Here is a 22618-nt window from a genome sequence, read left to right on the forward strand (position 1 = left end):
ATGGCCGCCCGCCGCGGGGAGAAGGAGCCGCCGGACCCGGTGCGGCAGAACCAGCTCCTGTGCGAGCGGGTGCGGAAGGAGCTGCAGTGCCAGAGGCTGCACACGCAGTACGGCCTGAACCCCCTCCACCGCGGTGAGGCGGCACGCGGGCGGCCCCACGGTCACAGAGAACTGGCGCGGAAGCCCCGAGGGCAAGACAAGCGTTGCACCGAGCCGCAGGGCCGAGGGAAGGCCCGTGGGGCATGCCTGCATGAGGCAGGGGCAGGCCCCGCAGCATTCAGCAGCTGCACCCCAGAAGGCCAGCAGCAACTAGTGAGGGGGTAGATCTGGAAGGATCAAGTGGTGGGCTTCTCGTTGTGCCTGAGAAACCACTCTGCACACTCAGAAGACAGAATTGAGACAAAACCAGTTTGCCCAAATTAGATGCTGCCTTAGTAAACATGTAGAGTGAGGCAACCATTTAGCATATGGAACCCAAGGATCTTGAGTAAAAAATACAAGCTAAGAGAGGGTAGAGAGCTGCAACACTACATTGTGCTTCTTCAGCCCCCTGGCTGATTTCTACCTGCCAATTTGCAGTCATAGAATGTCATTACCTACGCTGCCATGGACGGGTGATGTGAATAGATTCACTCAGGTGTAGGTTTCACAGTGAAACAAAAATGAACCAAAGGAAAATCGTTTGAAACCTGGCACCCTACAGGCCACCACGTGGGTGGGGTGGAACTTCGCTGTGGTGAATGCAGGCAGCATCCAGTAGAAGGGCCTTTAGCATGCTTAACCCCCTGCCCTTTCTAGGAAGTTGCTATTAGTCAGTACTCTAACTCCTTTTGTTCTGTTCACATGCTGTTCTTCCTTTACATCTTCAGTGAAGTAGCTGGGCCCAGACTGGGGAATAACCAAAAGGAACATTTGCAATGATAGATATCCTGTACCTGGCTGCAATGCTAAATTCACATTAAAGTAATTCACCTGCATTGTTTCTTTCCAGTTCACACAATCACCAAGAAGCCTATGTCTTGGCATGATAATATAGAAGAGCCGGCAGATGGTAAGAAATCTCTGAACAGGTTGTGATAATTACATAAGAAAATGAGTAATAAATAAGATTTAAAAATTCCAGTTAGTCTAAAAGATGACATATGTGGAAACACCCCTGTGACAACAGAAGAAAGTTAAACTCATTCATGATTTTTGTTAAACATAAGGCAGGGTTTTGTTCCCACTTTAAGGCCCTTTCCCATTACTTCTCACTACCAGTACGAGCTTGCGTTCATGCAATTATGCTTTTATTTTTGTTTTTAGTTATCATGCTCTAAAATTCCGCTTGAGAATCTAAACCTCTTTCAGGGGAAAAAAAAAAAAATCTAGAAACCTATTTTATACATACATGTTGCCTGTCATTGCAGATTCTACCTAACCACTACATACAGTAAACTCCTGAAATGGCTGCTGAGTCTTGCTTTAGACCACTAGTAACAGGAACCCTTACAGCAACTGCTCCCTTATTTCTAAGATGCCAATTTTGTCTAAAAACCTTAATGGTTGGTTAAAGTTGGTTAAGGTTGGCCTGCTCTAGTCAAGGATTGGGGGGGGGGGCAGAGAAAACCAAAACAGGGAAAGGCAGCAGGTCTCGGGCAACTGAGAAAAGACAGCTAACATGGAGCACTGGTTGATACTAGATGTGATATAAGAAAAGTAAGATGCTGCAATACAGTAGACACGGATGACAGAATTAACAGGACAGTATAGGCAGGCAAATCTTAAAACTTCATCAGGATAAATTTGAGTAGAAATGTCACCCTGCATTCTCTTACAAGATCATTCACAGAAGCACAGATGTTGCCTCCAACCTTCGTTTTCTTGCTATTGCTGGGATAGCATTAGGATGTTCCATTCTAACACACATCCACAGGTGACTGGTTTTTAAACATACTTTCTTTCATTTGTATTTGTGTCTCAAACCAACAGCCAAGTTTCTGAACCTTATTCACCATGCAGCACTGGAGCCAACAAAGAAATATTCAGAGCCGCAAACTGAAAGCCAAGAAATTGGCTGGAACACAACACCTTTGGTGAGTAGCATGCTTAAGGACTCAGCTCTTTGCAGGATTCGGAGAGGTTCAGCCCATCACACTGAAAGATATTCATGCAAGAAAATAATTTGCGACAAACATGGAAAACAGGAATGACTCTACCAGCAGAGCTGGTAATGGACAATAAGTTTTTTAAATTTACACCTAAGAGGACTCTTCACACTGGCATAGGCTTGTGAACACAGAAACAGTTGACTTCTCCTGAGAAACTTGCATGCAAAATATCTACAATGACAGTCCACCCCAAGCATATTGCCAAATGCCACATACGTAGTCACGGCCGTTTATTAAAACATTCAGCCATGAGAAATGGCGTAGTGAGCAATGTGAAGTGACATACATAAGTACTGTGAGAAGAAATGTGCTGCTGTACAGTATCTTTCAAACAAATTGCAAGCAGAACCATAAAATTAATAATCAGCTAAGTAAACCCGAGGCAGAATACACCAGTGAGGATTCATTTGGGGAAACGTGAATAAGCAGGAGGAAAAGAAATCTTATTAACAAGCTGAGACATCAGTCATATCTGACAAACAAATAGCTGTGACGATGACGGACTTGTAGATTACTGTTTCAAGGAAGGCAAATGAGGGCCTGATTAATTTTGGTCTGTTACAAAGAAAACTAAGATAAATAAGAAAATAAGACAGTCTTCTGCAACTTTTCATATTACGCTTCAGGTAAACTAGTTACTCATGATGAAGCTAGAGACAGACATCCCAGCAGGGCTTTACACTGTTAGATACTGGTGGTAGGATTAGGCTGGCAGGAAAGAGGCAACTAAATTTGCATGCAGGGAAGCAAGTTAAATTTATAGTCAGGACTCATGATGCTGTTTCATACGTTAAGTTTTCCTTTTTCACCAGGTTCTAGCGTAATGAAGCAGTGAACAGTATATTCTCAAATAAGTGGTACCCTACTCGTTTGTCATTTGGGCATTTCTCAGCAGCAAGAACACTGTGCATCGCTCTTCTCAGGAGGGACTACTACTACTACTACTACTCCTACTCCTAATTCTAGTAAAAGCACATGACTGTTCATCATTTTTCTTTCCCAGATTCACGTGGACCGTACTGATCGCAGACTCTACTTCCCACGCCGGAGAACCGAGATCACTAAATAAATGGCTACCATGGGGCACGGGGAGGAGCAGTCTGAGAACCTGCAGTAGGAGAGTAGCAAAGCCACACAACTTAGATAGAAGCAGTTAATGACATCTAATGTGTTAGGCCCTGCTTGTTCTTAGGTTAATCTGGTAGATTTCTGGAAAGAGAAGACAGAGAGAAAAGGGAAGAGAGAACCTCAGTCTGTCCAGATTTGCAGCCTGACAATAGTTATAGAAATAAACCTATATATAAAGATTGCTGCATCTGTCTCACTGCTGTTTCCAAATCCATCTATATGAATAGTCTAAAAAACACTTTAACATTTTGACAGGCTTCAGACTTCCTATTCTGACATTGGCAACATGACCCAGAACTCAAGTTCACCAAGTACACGTCAACAGGAGCTTTGGAAAAAGCTGTCAGAATGAAGGGAACAAAGGGCAGGCTTCAGCCACCACTCATAACACAACTAAACATGAATTAGACATAGTTCTGTGCAAACCATTTAATGCGTTCACACACCAAAGGTTTAAGTAGAAAACAATCCTTCAACAAAACAGACAGTAAGAAGAAATTAGTGATAAGGCACTAGTTTCCACTGACTTTTTTTCTTGCCACTTGGAAGCATCCAGCTTGTGCCACCATTAGATGCTTGATGACAGCAGAAACACATCTTGCAACACACAGAAACATAGGAACCCCACTGGGGAGCACAGTCCTCTTATCGCGCTCGGCTCTTCATTTTCTGCCTTGCTCTCTTTCCAGGTCTCTTCTGCAAAAAAAGGACAGATTCAGATCTTTATTTTCATGTCCTCAATCTTTGTTCTAGCTCTGTAGCTTGGGGAGGATACCAAGGAGAGGATATTCACAGAATCACAGAATCACAGAATCATATAGGTTGGAAAAGACCTTTAAGATCATCGAGTCCAACCATAAACCTAACACTGCCAAAAACCATCACTACACCATGTCTCTAAGTACCTCATCCAAACGTCCTTTAAATACCTCCAGGGATGGCGACTCAACCACTTCCCTGGGCAGTCTGTTCCAATGCTTGATAACCCTCTCGGTGAAGAAAAATTTCCTAATATCCAGTCTAAACCTCCCCTGGCGCAACTTGAGGCCATTTCCTCTTGTCCTATCACTTGTTACCTGGGAGAAGAGACCGACCCCCACCTCTCTACAACCTCCTTTCAGGTAGTTGTAGAGAGCGATGAGGTCTCCCCTCAGCCTCCTTTTCTCCAGGCTAAACAGTCCCAGCTCCCTCAGCCGCTCCTCATAAGACTTCTGCTCCAGACCCTTCACCAGCTTCGTTGCCCTTCTCTGTACGCGCTCCAGTACCTCAATATCCCTCTTGTAGTGGGGGGCCCAAAACTGAACACAGTATTCGAGGTGCGGCCTCACCAGTGCCGAGTACAGGGGCACAATCACTTCCCTAGTCCTGCTGGCCACGCTATTTTTGATACAGGCCAGGATGCCATTGGCCTTCTTGGCCGCCTGGGCACACTGCTGGCTCATATTCAGGCGGCTGTCAACCAACACCCCCAGGTCCTTCTCTGCCAGGCAGCTTTCCAGCCACTCTTCCCCAAGCCTGTAGCGTTGCATGGGGTTGCTGTGGCCCAAGTGCAGGACCTTGCACTTGGCCTTGTTAAACCTCATACAATTCACCCCAGCCCATCGATCCAGCCTGTCCAGGTCCCTCTGCAGAGCCTGCCTACCCTCCAGCAGATCAACACTCCCACACAACTTGGTGTCGTCTGCAAACTTACTGAGAGTGCACTCGATCCCTTCGTCCAGATCATTGATAAAGATGTTAAACAGAACTGGCCCCAACACCGAGCCCTGGGGAACACCGCTTATGACCGGCCGCCAACCGGAGTAAACTCCATTCACCACCACTCTCTGGGCCCGGCCGTCCAGCCAGTTCTTTACCCAGCGAAGAGTACACCCGTCCAAGCCATGAGCAGCCAGTTTCTCCAGGAGAATGCCGTGGGAAACCGTGTCAAAGGCTTTACTGAAGTCTAGATAGACAACATCCACAGACTTCCCCTCATCCACTAGGCGGGTCACCTTATCATAGAAGGAGATCAGGTTGGTCAAGCAGGACCTGCCTTTCCTGAACCCATGCTGGCTGGGCCTGATCCCCTGGTTATTCTCTACATGCCGTGTGATAGCACTCAGGATGATCTGCTCCATCAGCTTCCCCGGCACCGAGGTCAGGCTGACAGGCCTGTAGTTCCCCGGGTCCTCCTTCCGGCCCTTCTTGAAGATGGGTGTCACATTCGCTAATCTCCAGTCAGCAGGGACTTCCCCAGTTAGCCAGGACTGCTGGTAAATGATGGAAAGGGGCTTGGTGAGCACATCTGCCAGCTCCTTCAACACTCTCGGGTGGATCTCATCAGGCCCCATAGACTTGTGAGTGTCTAAGTGGTGCAGCAGGTCACTCACCATTTCCCCCTGGATAATGGGGGCTCCAGTCTGGTCCCCATCCCTATCTTCCAACTCCAGGGGCTGGGTACCCATAGAACATTCGGCCCTGCTAATAAAGACTGAGGCAAAGAAGGCATTAAGTACCTCAGCCTTTTCCTCATCCTTGGTCACTGTGTTTCCTCCCACATCTACTAGGGGCTGGAGATTCTCCTTAGCTCTCCTTTTGCTGCTAATGTATTTGAAGAAGTGTTTTTTGTCAGTGCCTCTTTGTCAGTGCCATATTTGTCAGTACCTCTGGAGAGGGAGGTTTTGGGACACAGGTAGCAATAAACAGCACTTGCTAACTCCCCCACTCATTTCCCTGCTCAGACACCGAACCACCGTCCTCAACTCTGTCTGCAATTGAATTATGCTCAGCTCCCAAAGACAGACATTCTTACTTCCAGATGTTGGAGGCACCTATCATGTACTCAGCTCTCCCTCCCAGACCAGGGCTGGCTTCCTAGCCGACCAGAATCATTTGCATGCAACATTTTACTTACATTGAGGGCTTTTTTTCCTCCTTTTCCTGCTTTTCCTGGGCCTTTGTTGTGAGCCACTTTTGACCGGAAGCTGGATACATCATTAAAACTCTCCTTCGTGTTCCACTTTGAGCCCTTCTTCTTCCCACCAAAACCAAACTTCTGATTCTTGTATCGTCTTTTGGCATTTGGTCTGAAAAACAACCAAACAGCGTCATCGCCTATATTCCTTTCCTCAGGAAGCTCTCAAGAAGGCACATGTATCTGCTGATGGACTCCCATCAGCCATCATAAACCTTTCCCCTCTTATTGAAGAGGCAGAAATTAGCACATTTCAGTCTCCGTTTCATTCTGGCCACAGCTTTCCTCCTCTCTAGGGACAGAAAGCCACCTCAGACTTATTTTAACGAACATTAATCAGAACAGCTTTCATGTTCCACAAAATAATCCCCTAAAAGACTGAAAAAAATCAGAGATTCTGCATTTCAAGATCTTTCTTTTCTGGCCTCACCCCTTCTTTATCCGTTGACTTGCACTGCCTTTTTTATTTCCCTGAGACGACGTCTGCTCTTCATCTAGAAAATCCAGCTTGTCAGAGAGACCTGCAAGAGCAAAGACATAACAGTTGCTCAGCTACCACCACAGAAAATATGAATTTTCAGTCTAAGTAAGTATTAGCAACAAGTCACTCTTGCTGAAGAACAGCTACTTGGGAGGATTTTCACTGCCACTGGCATATGATTCTGCCCAGCAGCAGCCTTTCAAGCTCACTGCCCAGCACTACAGATTGACACCACACATCACACTGCCTTACATTGCTCACACATCACTATTCCCATTACACATTTGCTCTCTTAGACAAGTTAACTTTACCTTTCTGGTATTTCTTGACTGCATTCAACATATTTTTTTTCTCCTTTTGTCTCCTCTGCAGAATCTCAGTTTGCACCTGAGATTAGAAGCAGACTGTTAGTGTTGTTCCCTGTAGTGTCCCATACCTTTTTTTGCTTTTTTTTGTTCTTTCTTTTTTTTTTTTTTAAGGTATCCCATCTTTTGCACTGTCTTCCTTCAAAGCAGCTAGACAGAAGACTAGACAGATTCCATATATTTTAGCCAGTCTCCTGTGGTCTCACTTTCTAAGCTCCTCACTCAGGCTCTAGATTGTTGTGATAGATAGGTCCCTTTTGTAGCTCCTCCTCACCTTCTTGCCATATTTTCTCATTGCACGGAGCTGTTTCGCTTTCTCAGACCTCTCCATTGCTTCCTGTTTACTCTTAAGCTTCTGTCGAATCTTATTAGGGAATAGAAAAAACAAAATTTATCAGTAATGCAAAAGAAAATACAATAATTTTATGGTTGCTGTGCAGTCTTGAAATCAATAATTATGTGAACTATCAATGAGTGTAAAAAAGAAAACATCTCTCAATCAAATAATGCTTTATAAGGCATAATGTTCTTTCAACTCAAGGCTGGAACAGTTATTACAGAAACTCCTGAACTGATCTGTAGCCAAAATCTGGTTAAAAAGACAAAACTCACACAGAGACAAGACAAAGCCTTATAATGGGCTCTAATTATAACAGCTAAACAAGAGTATCTTGTCATATCTTGTCAGTCTACTCAGGTGTATGTAGAAGACTTGATAGTTCCTTTCTTGTCATTATTAAAAGTAAAGCACTGAAGAAGAGTCAACAACCCTTCCATGCCATAGAAAACATCTTTTCGTTCCCTCCTTGTTCACAAACATTTCTATAAGGATGCCGCATTACAAGGGATTACAAAGATTTCAACACAGATCTTCTGGATTCAGTCTGTGACTCCACTAGGAGCTAAAAACTCTGTTCTTCAAACAGAAGCCAGCAAAAGAAGGTAACAGTAATGTGCAGAATTGACTTAAGCTTCAGCACAAGCTAATTATTAATCTTCATCTTCTCTAGGAAGATTCTATCAGCCATCAAAACAGTGACTAAGTCATATATGAACCTCCAAATTAGACTCCAGCTCATGCTTGTTTAACTTATACAATGTAGTCTTTTTGCCAAAACTAAAACAAAAATTAGGGCTCCATTTTGAACAAAGACCACAATCGAGAAGCAAGTTCGCTAAATTCTTATTTCCTACACAAATCTGACTTACTACCCATGATAGATTAATTCAATAACACACAGTTTAAAATCACAGAGAACCAAAACACACAAATAGGGAAAAAGGATCACGTTAATGCCACAGTTGACTTAGGCCAAGGAGCATAAACACAGACAATTTTACAACCACTGTCACACATGTGGAGAAAAAGTCTCCATTTTTAATATTAAATACATTCAGGACAGAATATAAATCATGCTTTTCTACTTTATGTTCCAACCTGTTATGAAATCCCTACATTGCACTGAAATACCTAAACAGTAAGAAATTTCCTGCCACAAACAAAATTTCAAACACAAACATTGTCACAGGCATTTGTCAAAGAGATGAAGGTAAGTATTCACAAATCACACCTCAAAGTTAATCCCTAACACAGGCTAGAACCAACACATAACACAGGAAAGAAAGCCATTATTCACTGCACGTACCTTCTGCATCTGTTGGTCTGATTTGGCCATCTCTGCAAAGTAATCATCTGGCCTTCTAGTAGGAACTTGGAGCTTACGCAACCTAGGTAGGGCTTCCAGGACCGCTGCCTGAGCCTGCCGGTAACTAGGGAGACAGCACAGCACCAGCTCTGTCATTGGGTATCAGGCACCTCACAGCACCGACAGAAACTCTGCTCACATAAGCTAGCTGGTACTGGGATCTAACAAGCATTGATCTAGAATTACATCAACATTTGTGCCCTACAGCATTCAGTGCTACTAAAAGCAATTTAGGTGCCAGTACAATATTAACACACATATCTTGCACACATACATTTATCTAGTTTCCAGTTACAGTTTTATGTGTTGGATTATAAAAGGCAAGGCAAAACAAGAGAACTGTAATAACACCAAAACAAATCCACAAAGAAAAATCCGTATCCTGTGTTAAAGCCATAGTGCTGCAACCAAGGAACTTTTTAAATAAACTTTTCAGCAAAGGATGGAAGTCTGCTGCAAGGAGGGAAATTTCCAGTCACAAGACAAGTTAAATATACTAGCATTAATTTGTAGTTATTTTGGAAAGCATTCAGAGCCATCAAATGTAAAATACACGGCCCATGAGTGACATGATACCGGTGACAGCCAGTGTGGCAGTCTGCAGCACACCTGCATGACTCCAAGCACACAGCAGTATGCCAAGACCCTACAAGAAATCTCCGTTTCTGACACTTACAAGTTCATCTCTCTCTGGAAATCATTCTCAGGGTCAACAGCATCATTGTTAGAAGCACTCTTTGAGACGGGATCCACGACCTGGCCCGAAGTCACATCCAGCCTTTCCACCCAAGCTAGCTGCTGCTTGAATTCGGACAAGCACTGCTTCAGGCCGTCCTGTGAAAGAAGCACAGCCCTGCACACCACCGCACAGAACCACCTCCCCAAGGCCGGCCCGGCTGAATACCCAGGTCACACCGTGGGCTGCTCCTCCAAGGCCGCTGGGCGATACCCCAAATCACCACAGCAGTGCAGGAACCCCGGAGGCCTGCCCTGCCCCGACACCCGCGGCCCCAGCCCCCGCGGGGGCTGCTCTGTCCCGCACCCGGCGCTAGGGGACGCGGGCCCCGGCCCGGGGTTTCCGCCCTGCCCCGAGAAGGCCCCGCTCACCGCGTCGTTGCGCCGCTTCGGCCGCTCCTCCAGCACCACGTTGAGCCCCGGCTTCAGCGCGCCCCTCGAGAAGGCCTCCTGGAGCTGTGGAGAGGGGCACGGTCAGGCCCCGCCGCCGGCGGGGGGCAGCGGGCGGCCCTGCCCCGCGGCTGCCGGGGGAGGCCTACACCGCCGGGCCCGCGCCCCGGCCCCGCCACCGCGGCCACGGGCTCACCTCTGAGTCCGAGAGAGAGGAGTCCTCCGAGCCAGACTCGGAGAACGATCCGCGCCGCGCCATGCTGCTGCCGCCGCTTCCGGCCGCGTGCGCGTGCCCCCGCCGCCGCTTCCGGCGGGGCCGGGGCCGCGGTTGCCACGGCGACGGCAGCAGCGGCGGCAGCATGTCGGCGGTGGTGGCGCAGCCCGTGGCCGTCTTCGGCTGCCGGCCGCGGGTCGCCGGCGGCGTCTGCTTCGTGGAGGACCAGGTCGTGCTGCACGCGGCGGGGGCGGGCTGCCTCCGGCTCCACCTCGAGCAGAAATGGCACAAGTTCATCCCAGGTGGCCCGGCCCCGGCCCCGACCCCGACCCCGGCCCCGGCTCGGCCCGGCCCGGCCCGGCCCGGCCTGCCCTGCCCTGACCCCTCTCCTCCCCGCAGGCACCGAGAAGAGCCGCGGCGTGCAGGCGCTGGCCGTCAGCCCCAACCGGCGGTACCTGGCCGTCTCGGAGACGGTGGCGGAGCAGCCGTCCCTGACGGTCTACGAGCTGTCGTCGGTGCCGGCGCGGCGGCGGAGGACGCTGGCCTCCGCCGAGCTGCTGGCGCGGGAGGCGGTGTCCCTGGCCTTCTCCCCCGACTGCCGGTACCTGGCGGCCGCCACGGCCCCCCCCGAGGGGCACCTCACCTACTGGCTCTGGGAGAAACAGCGGCTGATGGCGGCGGTCCGCGTCGAGGCCCCGGGCAGCGGCATCTGCCAGGTAACGGCCGCGGCCCTCATGGGCTCCACGCCCACCATGCCAGCCCCAGGCCCATTCGGGTACGGGGCTGCACACGCCTGCCTCCAAAACTGAGCTGGGCCAGCACCTCCGCGGCTCATTTTTAACATTTTGATTCACAAATGACTGGATCTTTGGGAGCCTATTGCACTATTTCAAGAAGGCGGATAAAAGGATCAAACATAGTTCAACAAGTACTGGGTGCCAGGTGGCGTGTGAGTTCAGTCTGCAGGATATGGGGACAGGTTCGTTTTCCTGTGGCCACATGGCTTCTATCCAGGGCAAGAGAGTGAGGAGAGAGCTCTGCACTGTAGATTATGTACAGTTTCTGTGGCTGTTCTTGGCATCAGCTGCAATAGGACACCGGGCTGAATGAATTTTTGCTCTGAGCCATTATGGACATTCTCATGTCCATGTCACATGAGATTCTCTTACATCATATGAGAGCTATGGTATGTGGCCAATTCAGTTGACCAGTGCATGTGCAATGTGTCCCTTGTCTCCCTGCAGAAACACCCATTAAATATATTGGCTGTGCTCAGTAGGTGTAACACACATCTTGGAAGCTCTCAGCATGCTCGTGCACCTTTTCCTTCCTGCAGTCTGTTCTATGTGCAGATCAGAGGAGTAGCCCAGGAAGAGTGGCTAGGAGCAGGCTGATGGCACTCAAACAATTCCTGCATCCTGCTTTGGGTGCCCTTTTTTAGTATCTTTCTTGCAGGGAGGTAAGAGGCTTTCAGTACATGGGTTGGTTGGACCCTAGCTGCCATTTTTTCTGGGGTACAGCTACAAGCAGAGGTTGGGTGAACTACTGACTTCATGAGCTCAATTCCTAAAGAGAGGAGAATGACTGTAAAGACAACTGCTGTTTAAAGTCCCATTAAGCATGAAAAATGAGGTCTAACTACCCCTGCTATCCTTCATGTTGGGTATTGAGATGGCTATTCCACTGTTTTCACCAATAAACACCTAATTATGTGAATTAATACACATAATGGGCAAGGTTTGCCTGAAATACAGAAATACAGAATTTATTCCTGGCTTTTAAGAATGAATGGTCCCACTTTTCAGGAAGCTTGCTACCTGGAAAACTTGCTAATCAGCAGTAAAGATGTATTTTGGCCTTACTTTTGTCATTTAATACTGAAGGGCAGAGACAACTGTCTCTTTGGTATTGCACTGTGACTCAGATAGCGTCTTAGCTTAATAGAGTTAATGTATTTGTAGCATCGTGTAAAATTGACAGACACAGTTTTGAAAGGGGTAAAACTGCAATACGTAGTTCTTAGTCTCTTCTGTATTCCTATATATTGCTATGAACCTTCTTCCCTTGTTTGTTTTCCTGTATCTGGTATTGAAAGTCTTCAGAACAGGTATAATATTTGCTTATTTGTGAACATAGTTGTGTAAAATAATTTCTCTCTCTTTTGTTCGGTAGGTGAGCTTTAGTCCTCAAGACAATGCACAGGTTTGTATCACTGGAAATGGCTTTTTTAAACTTTTTAAGTACAGTGAAGGAACTTTGAAGCAGATGAATTTACAAAAGGGAGAGCCACAAAACTACTTGTGCCATGCCTGGCTGTCCAAGGAGGAAGTTATATGTGGCACTGACACAGGCAAACTTATCTTGTTTGAAACTGGAGAGCTGCACTGGGAGACAAGTGTAGAGTACAAAAAACCACCCAGGGAACTAGAAGATGCAACAACAAAAGAATATGAGAGGTAAATATGTGTTAAATATTATTACTAATAGTTTCATGCTTGTGCATGCAGATTAGTTGCAAGCAATTCACTTATTTCCTTCTTGTCCAGTTTATGAATGGGTTATAATATTATGATGCTGCTGATAAACATTTTTTTGGTTTGTCCTTTATTCTTAAGTCTTTGTGCATTTCCTGCTTGCAGTTCTTCTGATGTCTCTTGTGGACTGGCCTCTGAAGATAATGGTTCACAACAGGATTCTTTGCCTCAAATATCTGCAGTTGCAGCTTATTCCAAAGGCTTTGCATGTTCATCTAGCCCAGGAGTTGTTCTTCTGTTTGAGAAGACCAAGGAAAAGGAAGTCTACAAAGAGAGACAAGAAATCTGGGTAGGGAGAAAAAAGCTTTTCCAAGCTATTATGCAGCAGAGGCCTGTTTGGGGTCAGTGGAGGTGCTTCCGATTCAGTTATTAATAATAATTCTTAGCACATCTCTAAATTACATTGTAAGCATTAGCTAACTGTCCTGGTGATGTTGAAAGGAAGGGAGTTGCCAGAGGTCACACTGAAAGTCAGTGACAGATGTTATTTTGCAAGGTAACTCTGCATGTTCCCACATGTAAAATGTGCTTTGAGGCTGCTAAACTTCAGGAAACCTTTAAGAAACTTGTATTTATGGAGACTTTTGGAGCTAAGAAGTAGTGTACATCAGTTTTGAAGAACTAGGCTACTTGGTTTTTTTCAAGGCAAAGCTTTTCTCCCCTCAGATATTTATTATAGCTGTCATGCGGCTTGTGCACTCTTACTCTTAATTAATCTAGTAAGATTTCTAACTGTTTTATAGCGAGCTGTATGCATTGACTTACTGCAGTTTCTGGATAAGAACATTTAACTCTGATGACCTGTTCAATCCTTCATACTCTGGACCTAAAAGGTCAGATCTTCCCTATGCACGAGACCCTGTAATAAGACCATTATCAACCTGAATGATACACTGCAAAGAACTGTTATTCTGAGATTAAGGCAGTTTTTCAGGCAGTTTTCATTCTGACACTTGATAGGGTTTTTTTCTGATGTTTTTCTGCTACCATTTTCATTTTTGTTTAATGCAGTACTTAAGATTACTGCTGAAATGTCCTCTGATACTTTTTTCAGCTGTAATGCTAGAGATAGTTAGGTTATCTTGTCCCCTATTCCCTGCCTTGCAGTACCTATGTACTATTAAATATCCAAGTTGTCTTACTGTTATTATGTATATGCTTATTAGAGTAGCATTACAGCAAAAGTTTGTGTATGTGTGCATGCCTACCAATAAAACATGGAGACCTGGAATATCCCATGGGATGCATTTCTTGTGCAGCTTCCTCAGGACCTGTTCAGCAGTGAGCCAAAACAGTCAGGCAGACAGGACATTATATGTATATGCTTCAGCCCCTCTGAGGAAATGATGGTCGTTAACACAAATAAAAATCAGCTTTACATGTTTACTATGCTCTCCCCTGATCTTATGAAGGTGAGTGCAATTTTATTACATTCCACAGCCATCATGTCCAGTAAGGGTTGTGTTGTAGTGGCACAGGCTATTCAGTGTCATGTTCTATGATGCATTCTCATAAAATCCATCAGATAGTATCTGAACCCTTAAAACTCATGATATGAAGTGCTCTGCATGCTTCTCTGAGAGCTGTATTTCAGTAGCCCCTTGCTCAAGCATCCCTCCATATGGATACCTGATGTTATTCAGCAGAATTATAGAGGACACTGTTAAGGCCGTTTAAGGGCGTGTGTCACTGTTGAACCACTTAAGTAAGGCTTTAATGGAGAGATTTTAAACATAACTGTAGTAGTTTATGCTCTACTGTCATATGCAGAAACTTTAATGCAACAATAAAGCTGAAACAGCCATGGGAATCTCACGTTACTCTAAAATAATAGTTGTTGAAGTCCTAGTTAGAAGTGAAACCTCTTTGTGAAGGATAAACATAATGAAAAACATTCCCTGCTCTGAAGGAATGAAATAATACAAAGACAAGAGGTAAATGTATTATCATGAAATACCTAACCTGCATACAGGCGTATGGAAAGATCTTTACAGGAAGGGGTTTTGTTGTTACGGGTCCTTTTTCTGCATGCAGCCTAAAATTTTATTGGTGCTTCACTTCCAACATGTAATAGCTAAACATCCTGGTTAAGTTGCTTATCACTCAGCACTTGATTATTTTTAAATATCTGTCTGACCAGAAGGTCTTAACTGAATTCGTGCAGGTCCATTTTTATTTATTTATCTAACTTGCATGTCTTTGGACACCTACAATTATGTTCTGCTCTCACAAGTGTATGAGAACTATGAAGCCTACATTTTCCCTGCATCACTTTTCTTTATTATGAATTATAAAGTTAAAACTGATTCTAACATTGTTATGTTCAGACTGGTGCAGTGAAAGGATTAAGTGGTTTCCTCAAATTGATTTGATTACTGTATGCAAAGAGATATGATAGATTTATTACCTGACTTACTGCCTGCAGTGGAATATTTGTGATTTTTTTTATGTTCTCATTGCTTCTCAGGAGAAGGCAGCTTATTTTGTGTATCTGAATTTCCCATTGCATTCTGCTTCAATCACTGGTCTGGACATCTGTACTTGGAAACCCATTCTTGCTACTTGTTCCCTGGATAGATCTGTCCGCATCTGGAATTACAAGACAAAGTAAAGAGTTGTTTGTGTTTGTTATTACCTCTTGCTTTTTTGTATATTGTATTTAGCAGGCAACAGCGGCAATCTCATATGAATGAGAGTGTTGTTCTGGTAAAATTCTTGTGTGGTGTGGGATGTAAATGGTCTTACTGACATGATTTGGGGAGTGTGAATATGCAGTGCCTTTAAAACCAGTGCCAAAAGAATCCCAAAGCTTTTCTATTAAGCCATTTTTGTGTCAGACTTCCCATGTGTTTTGGAAAAAAAAATCTTCAGTAATGTTTCATTCAGCTTTGTCTTAAGATACTGTTGTCCCATCTCCTGCTTCGTAGCCATAGTTCTTAAGCAAAATGACTCCAGCTTTTAAGGTTCTATGGAGGGAGAGGGGGGAAAAAACAAATCTCAGAAGAGATGTTGGTATAGGTTTGCAATCAGCGGTTCGTTTACCTTCTTTGTTATATTACAGTAAACAAGGATTTGCTCTTGCACCTTCTACACCTTCTCTGTGAACCAGAAAGTTCAGATTTGCTGAACTTTCTTCCTGTAATATCTGTGTGATCATTACTTAACTGAATGACAGCACATTTCCTCAAGGACAAGGCAGAGTCAGATTGTAGCTGCAGGTCTCCCTCCCAGGCCAGATATTGTCCTGTCAGGCATGCATACGGAGTTTGTACTGTTCCATACTGTGCAATGGTTTTCTCTTTCAGCACTTTGGAGCTGTATAAGGAATATTGGGAGGAAGCATACACAGTATCACTTCATCCCACTGGCCTTTTCTGTTTGGTTGGGTTTTCTGACAAACTACGATTTATAAGTCTACTGTATGAGGACATGCATGTTTTCAAGGAGTTTGCTGTGAGAAACTGTAGAGAGGTAAGGAGTATTGCGAAAATGAAATTGGGGAGTTATAAGGAGCAGAGTGGTGAAGAACACGACAGAAGGTAGAAACCTCTCCAATAGATCCTAGTAGGATTTAGGATATCAAAGCATAGAGAAAAGGATTCCGACTATTGGAAAATAAGCCTGGAGGCTGATACATAACTGTGGACCTAGGAAGCAGCAGAAGGGGTAGTTCACTCAGAAGTACTCAAGGACTGAATTTTACAGGGGAAAGCACCAATTAAGAAAGCAGTAAGAGGCTAATTATGCCATGGAGTTTTCTTTTTGTGTAACATTCTGATATTAGATGATGTCATTGGAATTCAATGTATGAATTTTTTATTCACTGCATCTACAGTAATGGGTGGTTGTGTTCTTTTTGTAGTGCTCATTCAGTAATGGAGGCCATCTTTTTGCTGCAATTAATGGAAATGTGATTCAAATTTATTCCAGCATCACCTTTGAGAATATTAATAACCTGAAAGGACATAGTGGGAAGGTTTGTAAACAAATCCTATATGATACAACTCATTAAAGTATGAACTAGTTGGTAAGATGCATTTTGAAAAGGTAAAGTACAATTTTGGATCAGAAATGGGCTCAAAAATTAAAAATAGAAATACAAAAGTCAGTTTTCTTTGGTCAGAAGTCCATGTATGCATGCACTAGAAACATCTAAAGAGTCTGTCCTTAAATTGAAGGCAAATGATTGGCAGGAAGCTGAACCAGGAAAAATATCCCAGTAATAAATTATAAAAATAAAATATACTAATTATTAAAAAGAGCTTTTTCCTGACAGTGTGTTCATAAAGTAATTCTTACTGATTTGTTTTTTTAATGCTAAGATGGAATTAGTTGAGAAACATCTAGGAGTTTTTAAGTAAGACTTAGAAGTACGATTCCGAAGTTGTCATGGATTTACCAGTAAAATGACTCCATGCTGTATGTCTGTAACTTACACATCGGGCTCCTTGGTGTGTTTTGCTTTTGCCAGATACATGCAGTTAAATGGAGTGCAGATGATGCTAAGTTTGTCTCCTGTGACACACATGGTGCTGTGTATGAGTGGAACTTGTTGACAGGTAAAAGAGAGTCAGAGTGTGTGCTCAAGTCCTGCATCTACAGCAGCATTGCCCTGTCTTCTGATGCCAAAATCATCTTTGCTGTTGGATCTGACCAAACTCTCAAAGAAATTTCAGAGTCTTCGGTGAGCTAACAAGCACTCTGGGATTTTGCTAAGTTCTCTGGGGAGGGTACTAGTGCTTTGGTTTCCTTATCATCCATTTGGTAAGTAGGAATCAGTCTGGTTTTGATAGCTGCGATATTTACTGACACTTTTCTTGTGTTCTTATGTCCTTTACCATGAAACCTGAGATTTTCTTGTAGTTTTATATTTTTATAACTTGACTTGGATTTACCTAGAAATCTTCTAATCCAGCTAACAAACTAACTTGGCAATATTGTATCAACTGTTTTGCTGAAATACGAGTGTATTGCATCTACCACTGTAGGCTACGTTCATTTTTTTTTTTCCAGAAAAGTAGTAAATTGTATGTGATAACCATTACATTTTTCAGAATTGATCAACTTGTGGAACTTCGCTTGAAATTTTAAGAGTGCATCTCTGTAAAGCTTAATACTAATTATTGTTCATGGCTTTACTCCTATAGGCATGTAGATTCTTTTAACTGCATTATTTGCTGCAGGCAGAGGTATGACAATTGCTCATGCTGTAAGTAATCAAATAGTATTGGAAAACTTAATGTAATGTGAGGGTTTGGGGTGGGGGGGTGGTTTTGTTTTTATTTTTTAGATCCAGCATGAAGTGCCTGCTTATGGTGTTGTTTATACTGCAGTAGCTGTTTCTCATTCTGGGCACATGGTATTTGTTGGTACATCTCTGGGAACAATTCGAGCTATGAAATACCCATTACCTTTGACGAAGGATTTCAACGAGTATCAGGCCCATGCAGGTGCTGTTACAAAGGTAACATAGATTACTTTCTTTTCCCTGCGATACCAGCTTCATGTCTCCTTTAGCACTGATTCTCCTTCCCATTTCGTAGCATAATATGTTAAAACTAAGGTTGAGCCTGCAAGTGGAGAATTAATATTACAGCATTCATAGAAGTCCTGTTTCTAGAAACAGATGTCGCTGGATAAGCTGTTGTTGGCTAAAAAGTGGCTTGCACCAGGATACGTAACATGGCATATCCCTGATGGAGAACTTAGATATAGCTCTTTCTGGAAAGAGGAAGGTAAAGTTATGCAGACTTGAAAACCTCTTGTGCGAATGGAAGGAGGAATGAGATAAATGTATTAAGCAACTTGCTGCCAGGGTAAAGAGCAGAAGAGATTTGCAGTACTGGTCTGCTAACCAGCGTGTATTTCTAAAAGGCTAATGAACAGCATCTGAAAAGTGGGGATATGGTGAGTAGAGCCTGCACCACGGAACGTTTCAGTGCACTTTCTCCAGGCAGCCACATGTTCTGTCTTGTTAAAACTGTTCGTAATTTTGGCATTTTAAGTATCACTGTCAAATACAGCACCTTGACTTAGAGCTGCACAGTCCGACATTAAGCTATGAACTTCAGTTATTGGAACTCTACTTTCACCTCGCTCGTAAGCTGTGTCAGCTCCCAGGTACTCTATGCCAGGCCACGCAGTCACAGGAGGTCTGGAGGAGATGACAGCAGTTATTAGTAGATCTTGGTGGGCTTATTTGCAGATTCAAAAGAAAACATTTAGCCATCTGTTGCTCAAACAACTTCTCAAAGAAAAAAGCTAGACACCTTTGGAATTGTCATATAAATTGCCTGTCTGTGCTATAACTATCTAGAAGGCCTTTTCTGTGTCAGGTTTTAAAAAATCTTCCTACAGCTTTGAGAGCAGAAGCAGATCCAGTGTCTTCACGTGTTCTTTTCTTTCACTCCCCCTGTTGTCTGCACCAGGGTGGAGCAGGAGTAGAAGACATAATCAAAATGTTGGTAATGGGGCTATGTTAATATTTCCACTGTTGACTTTCTGTGGTAGAAATGACAGGGACTACGTGGGTGGGGAGAAAAATTTGGTATAAAATCAAACTGTATCTCCGTTCTTCCTTGTCTCTACTATTATTTTGTTGTTTCTTCCTTCTAAGATGTCCGTAACAAATGATGACCTATTTCTGCTGACTGCCTCAGAAGATGGCTCTATATTTATCTGGAAAGTATATGATAAAGGAGGTGGGATACTGAAATGGGAAAAGGAAGTTGAGTATGCTGAGGAAGTGCTGATCATGAGATCAGATATAGAAGAGAAGGTAGGAGGAGCAACTTGTGAATATGACCCATAGGATTCCTAGTGTACAGCTTATGAATTACATTTGCATGATGTTTGTGACTAGCTGTTCCTATATGGCCTTCTGTTTAAGAGGGCTTGCATGGCTTTCATCATAAAAAAAGGTTACAGCAAGTGGCTGCAGCTGCTTGTTAACATGCAAACTGCATTGTATGAACAGTGAGTGAGGAGAAAAGTTTAGACTTTTCTCTAATACTTTCCCCAATCTCTTGAAAGCAGTTTTAATGGAGTAGAGAAGTCAGGAGCTGCATTTCTGTAAACTGTCTTGGAAGATAACAAAGGAACCTTATTTCTGGAACTTCTTCTTGGTCTGTCTGTCTGAAAATTCTCTGCAAAGGCTGTCTCTCATAAATTTGCGCATATAAATAAAACATCCTTAACAAGTTGTTGCTAATGGCAAATAATCTCTCTGTTAATTCTCATCCATGTTCTAACAGAGTCAGGCAATGCTAGACCTGCAGATTCGTGTGAAAGAGCTACAGACAGAAAATGATTACCAGCTACGTCTCAAGGACATGTACTGTAATGAAAAAATAAAGGAATTAGAAGAGAATTTCACTCAGGAAATAGGCTCCCTTAAAAGCAAATACCAGGTATGATTCATATTGCAGAACCAAATACCAAGAAATCTTTCACTGAAGAGTTGAATTCAAGCTTGCATTATATATGTATGAATGCCGTAAAGCATCTGAAAAGTGAAGCATTCCTTTCCAATAAAGATGTTCTTGGTATTTGTAAAGCATGAAGCTACCTTTGAGTCAAGTCTCTTGTAAGTACAAGGGGATACAGAGTTCTCCTGGCCTATAAGTATCTTCACAGAAGAACAGTTCCAGCAATAAATGCTGCCTGAGACCAAGGATTGGTAACGTATATCACCCTTGAGTAGAAATGGGACCATGCCTTAAAAGATCCGTCACGTATAAGGTTGCAGCTGCTGCAGGATCCAACAATTATTATTCTTCTTAATGCTGTCTTCTTTATGCCCTGGCTGCTTAGCTTTTTTAAGAATGTCTCCTGAGGTTTCTTGTATGCTTTTTGAAAATAGAAGTAAAATATATTCCCTGGATTTCTTCTGTTCATGTGTTTATTGATTTCTCTGTGATCACGAAGCAGGACTTCACTGAAAGGCAAAAGCCCTGATAATTCTTCCCAGTATCTTATTTTTCTGTGCCTGTTAATGCTATTCTGTCCATCTGTCTGGTGCACACACCAGATTTCTGACCTGTAATTTGCTATATTTCTGGAGCCTTTCAGAAGGCAAGTGATCCAATAGCAATTTCTCTGGCAGTAAGATGGCTTGAAGTGAGAGATTACATATCACATGATTCAACTCTGTCAACCTCGTGTTCTTTTTGAGCTTTTGGATGAATATTGTCCTGTCCTGGTGATTTGCTACTGCTTATTTTGCTGAGTTGCACATAGTCCCTTCAAGCAGTATTTCAGTTTGACTCCACATAAAGAAGGATTCCACTATGAAAGCTTGCCAAGTTACTTACTAGTTTTATTATTTTATGGTCTTGTCGTTTGCAAGTGCTCCTTTTATACCTTTCTTGTCTTTTGGTCCTACAAATGTTCTGGCAGGTTTCTGATTTTGATTTTTTGAGGAAGTTTAATTATTCATTTTAATGTTTTCTTCAAGTAGTTCCTCAGGCTCTTTGGTTTTCTCATTGTGGTTTTTCCATTTAAGTAACCTGAGTTTTAACCTTTCTATTTTTCCTCATTTTTGTACAGCTTGACCTTTTACAAGAAAGCCATTTCACTTCTTATAGATTCCTCTACCTGTGTTTTCTTCTGCGGTTCTTCAGGTCTTTTCATAGGTGGTGCTTGGCTATAGAGCTATAATAACCTCGGCTACACTGAAACTTCTTTCGGCTTGTTGATTATAGGCTTGCAAGGAAATGCCTTTGAAGGTGAATAACAGTTTTTTAGCAGGCAAGTTGTACTTTCTGTCTGAATATCAGTACGTGTTAAGATTAAACTGAATGACAGATTTGGACAGGCTTGGGGCTAACCTTTCTAGTTCTTGTGTCCAGCAGGCAAATGGAGTATTTCTGCTTATGCAAGACCCATACAGTTATTATGAGAAGAAAGTGAAAAAATTGTACCTATGGTACAATTCCCAACTTTTCTGGGAAGTTTCTCACCCATTTTCTTGTCCAGTTCTTTGTGCTTTTTTATAAGAGTAAGTCATTTGTACTGGTAGTCGGACATTCCAAGCAGATGGCATTCAAAACTCACTTTTGTTTAGGTTTATGTCATTCTATGCAAATGTCAGTGTTTTAGGACCTCAAGGTTGCTTCAAGTGGGACAGGAAGCAGCTTGAACTTTAATATCTGGACAACAAGTTGTGGAACTGGAAATTCTCCTCAAGCAGGCACACACAAAGAAGTGGAGGCTTTTGTAGCTCACAAACTTTTCATGTTAGATTAGGATTATATAGTACCCTGTGTTATATGAACTCCGTTTTCTACTTTCCCTTAGCTTTCCATAGTTTTGTGACATCATAAAAAACTAATCTCAGAAAACTTGGCTTAGTGACACATGGCATCTGAATTTTGGTGAGAGACTTCAAACATAAATTCTGTTGTGTATGTGTTCCCCAACATGGGCAAGAGCAAAAACAATTTGAACACTGCTTCGCCTAGTTTCAAATTAAAATGTATTTTTCTTATTTTTTTCCCCAGATTTTACAGGCAGAGAAAGAAAAACAAGAGCTACAACACCAGTTTCAACTGTCTGAGCTGATGAATAAACAGGCCAGGGAGGTGCAACAGCTAGGTTAGACTATAACAAGTGTTTGTAACTAGAACCTGGAGGAAGTGCATTAGATTCATAGCAAGTAATGTGACAGGGAGGGATTACTAGAGTACAAGTACAAGGAAAAATGCATGTATGTCATATATGTATTGCAGATCAAATGTTTGTCTAAACTGCACCACACACATGATCATGATGAGAACATGCACATGGGCACCGTATCTTAGATGTTTGGGGTTTGAGATTAGTAATTTCTTCATTTATCTTATAGCTCACTGTGCAAGAATAGTGAAGTCAGACAGTTCAGCAAGGAGGCTAATGTACGATGCACACAACATGGAAATACCTGGACCCCCGATTTGTAATCAAGATAAGACAGAAATACT

At 43.3% G+C, this 22618-nt stretch overlaps 3 protein-coding genes across 3 annotated transcripts in view; 2 read left to right on the plus strand and 1 right to left on the minus strand.

Moving 5' to 3' along the window:
* CFAP144 (cilia and flagella associated protein 144) lies at positions 1-3423 on the plus strand. The gene is made up of 4 exons (XM_075508572.1): positions 1-133; positions 992-1051; positions 1972-2075; positions 3154-3423. Exons 1-4 carry the CDS (start codon positions 1-3, stop codon positions 3217-3219), a joined length of 363 nt encoding a protein of 120 aa, XP_075364687.1. The 3' UTR covers positions 3220-3423.
* EBNA1BP2 (EBNA1 binding protein 2) lies at positions 3339-10170 on the minus strand. Its single transcript, XM_075509159.1, has 8 exons — positions 10108-10170; positions 9463-9620; positions 8727-8850; positions 7355-7444; positions 7027-7102; positions 6665-6755; positions 6175-6346; positions 3339-3359 (listed from the first exon to the last, which is right to left on the minus strand). Exons 1-8 carry the CDS (start codon positions 10168-10170, stop codon positions 3339-3341), a joined length of 795 nt encoding a protein of 264 aa, XP_075365274.1.
* CFAP57 (cilia and flagella associated protein 57) overlaps positions 10066-22618 on the plus strand; it is a 23523-nt gene continuing 10970 nt past the window's right edge. The window contains exons 1-13 of the mRNA XM_075508560.1: positions 10066-10427; positions 10525-10841; positions 12298-12581; positions 12765-12948; positions 13919-14071; positions 15127-15266; positions 15965-16130; positions 16522-16635; positions 17131-17343; positions 17950-18123; positions 19276-19437; positions 19913-20068; positions 22160-22253. Of these exons, the coding sequence (XP_075364675.1) occupies positions 10169-10427; positions 10525-10841; positions 12298-12581; positions 12765-12948; positions 13919-14071; positions 15127-15266; positions 15965-16130; positions 16522-16635; positions 17131-17343; positions 17950-18123; positions 19276-19437; positions 19913-20068; positions 22160-22253 (2416 nt within the window). The 5' untranslated portion in view covers positions 10066-10168. The remainder of the gene's footprint in view (positions 10428-10524; positions 10842-12297; positions 12582-12764; positions 12949-13918; positions 14072-15126; positions 15267-15964; positions 16131-16521; positions 16636-17130; positions 17344-17949; positions 18124-19275; positions 19438-19912; positions 20069-22159; positions 22254-22618) is intronic.

The sequence above is a fragment of the Mycteria americana genome, chromosome 7 (assembly GCF_035582795.1).
Source record: "Mycteria americana isolate JAX WOST 10 ecotype Jacksonville Zoo and Gardens chromosome 7, USCA_MyAme_1.0, whole genome shotgun sequence".
NCBI lineage: Eukaryota > Metazoa > Chordata > Aves > Ciconiiformes > Ciconiidae > Mycteria > Mycteria americana.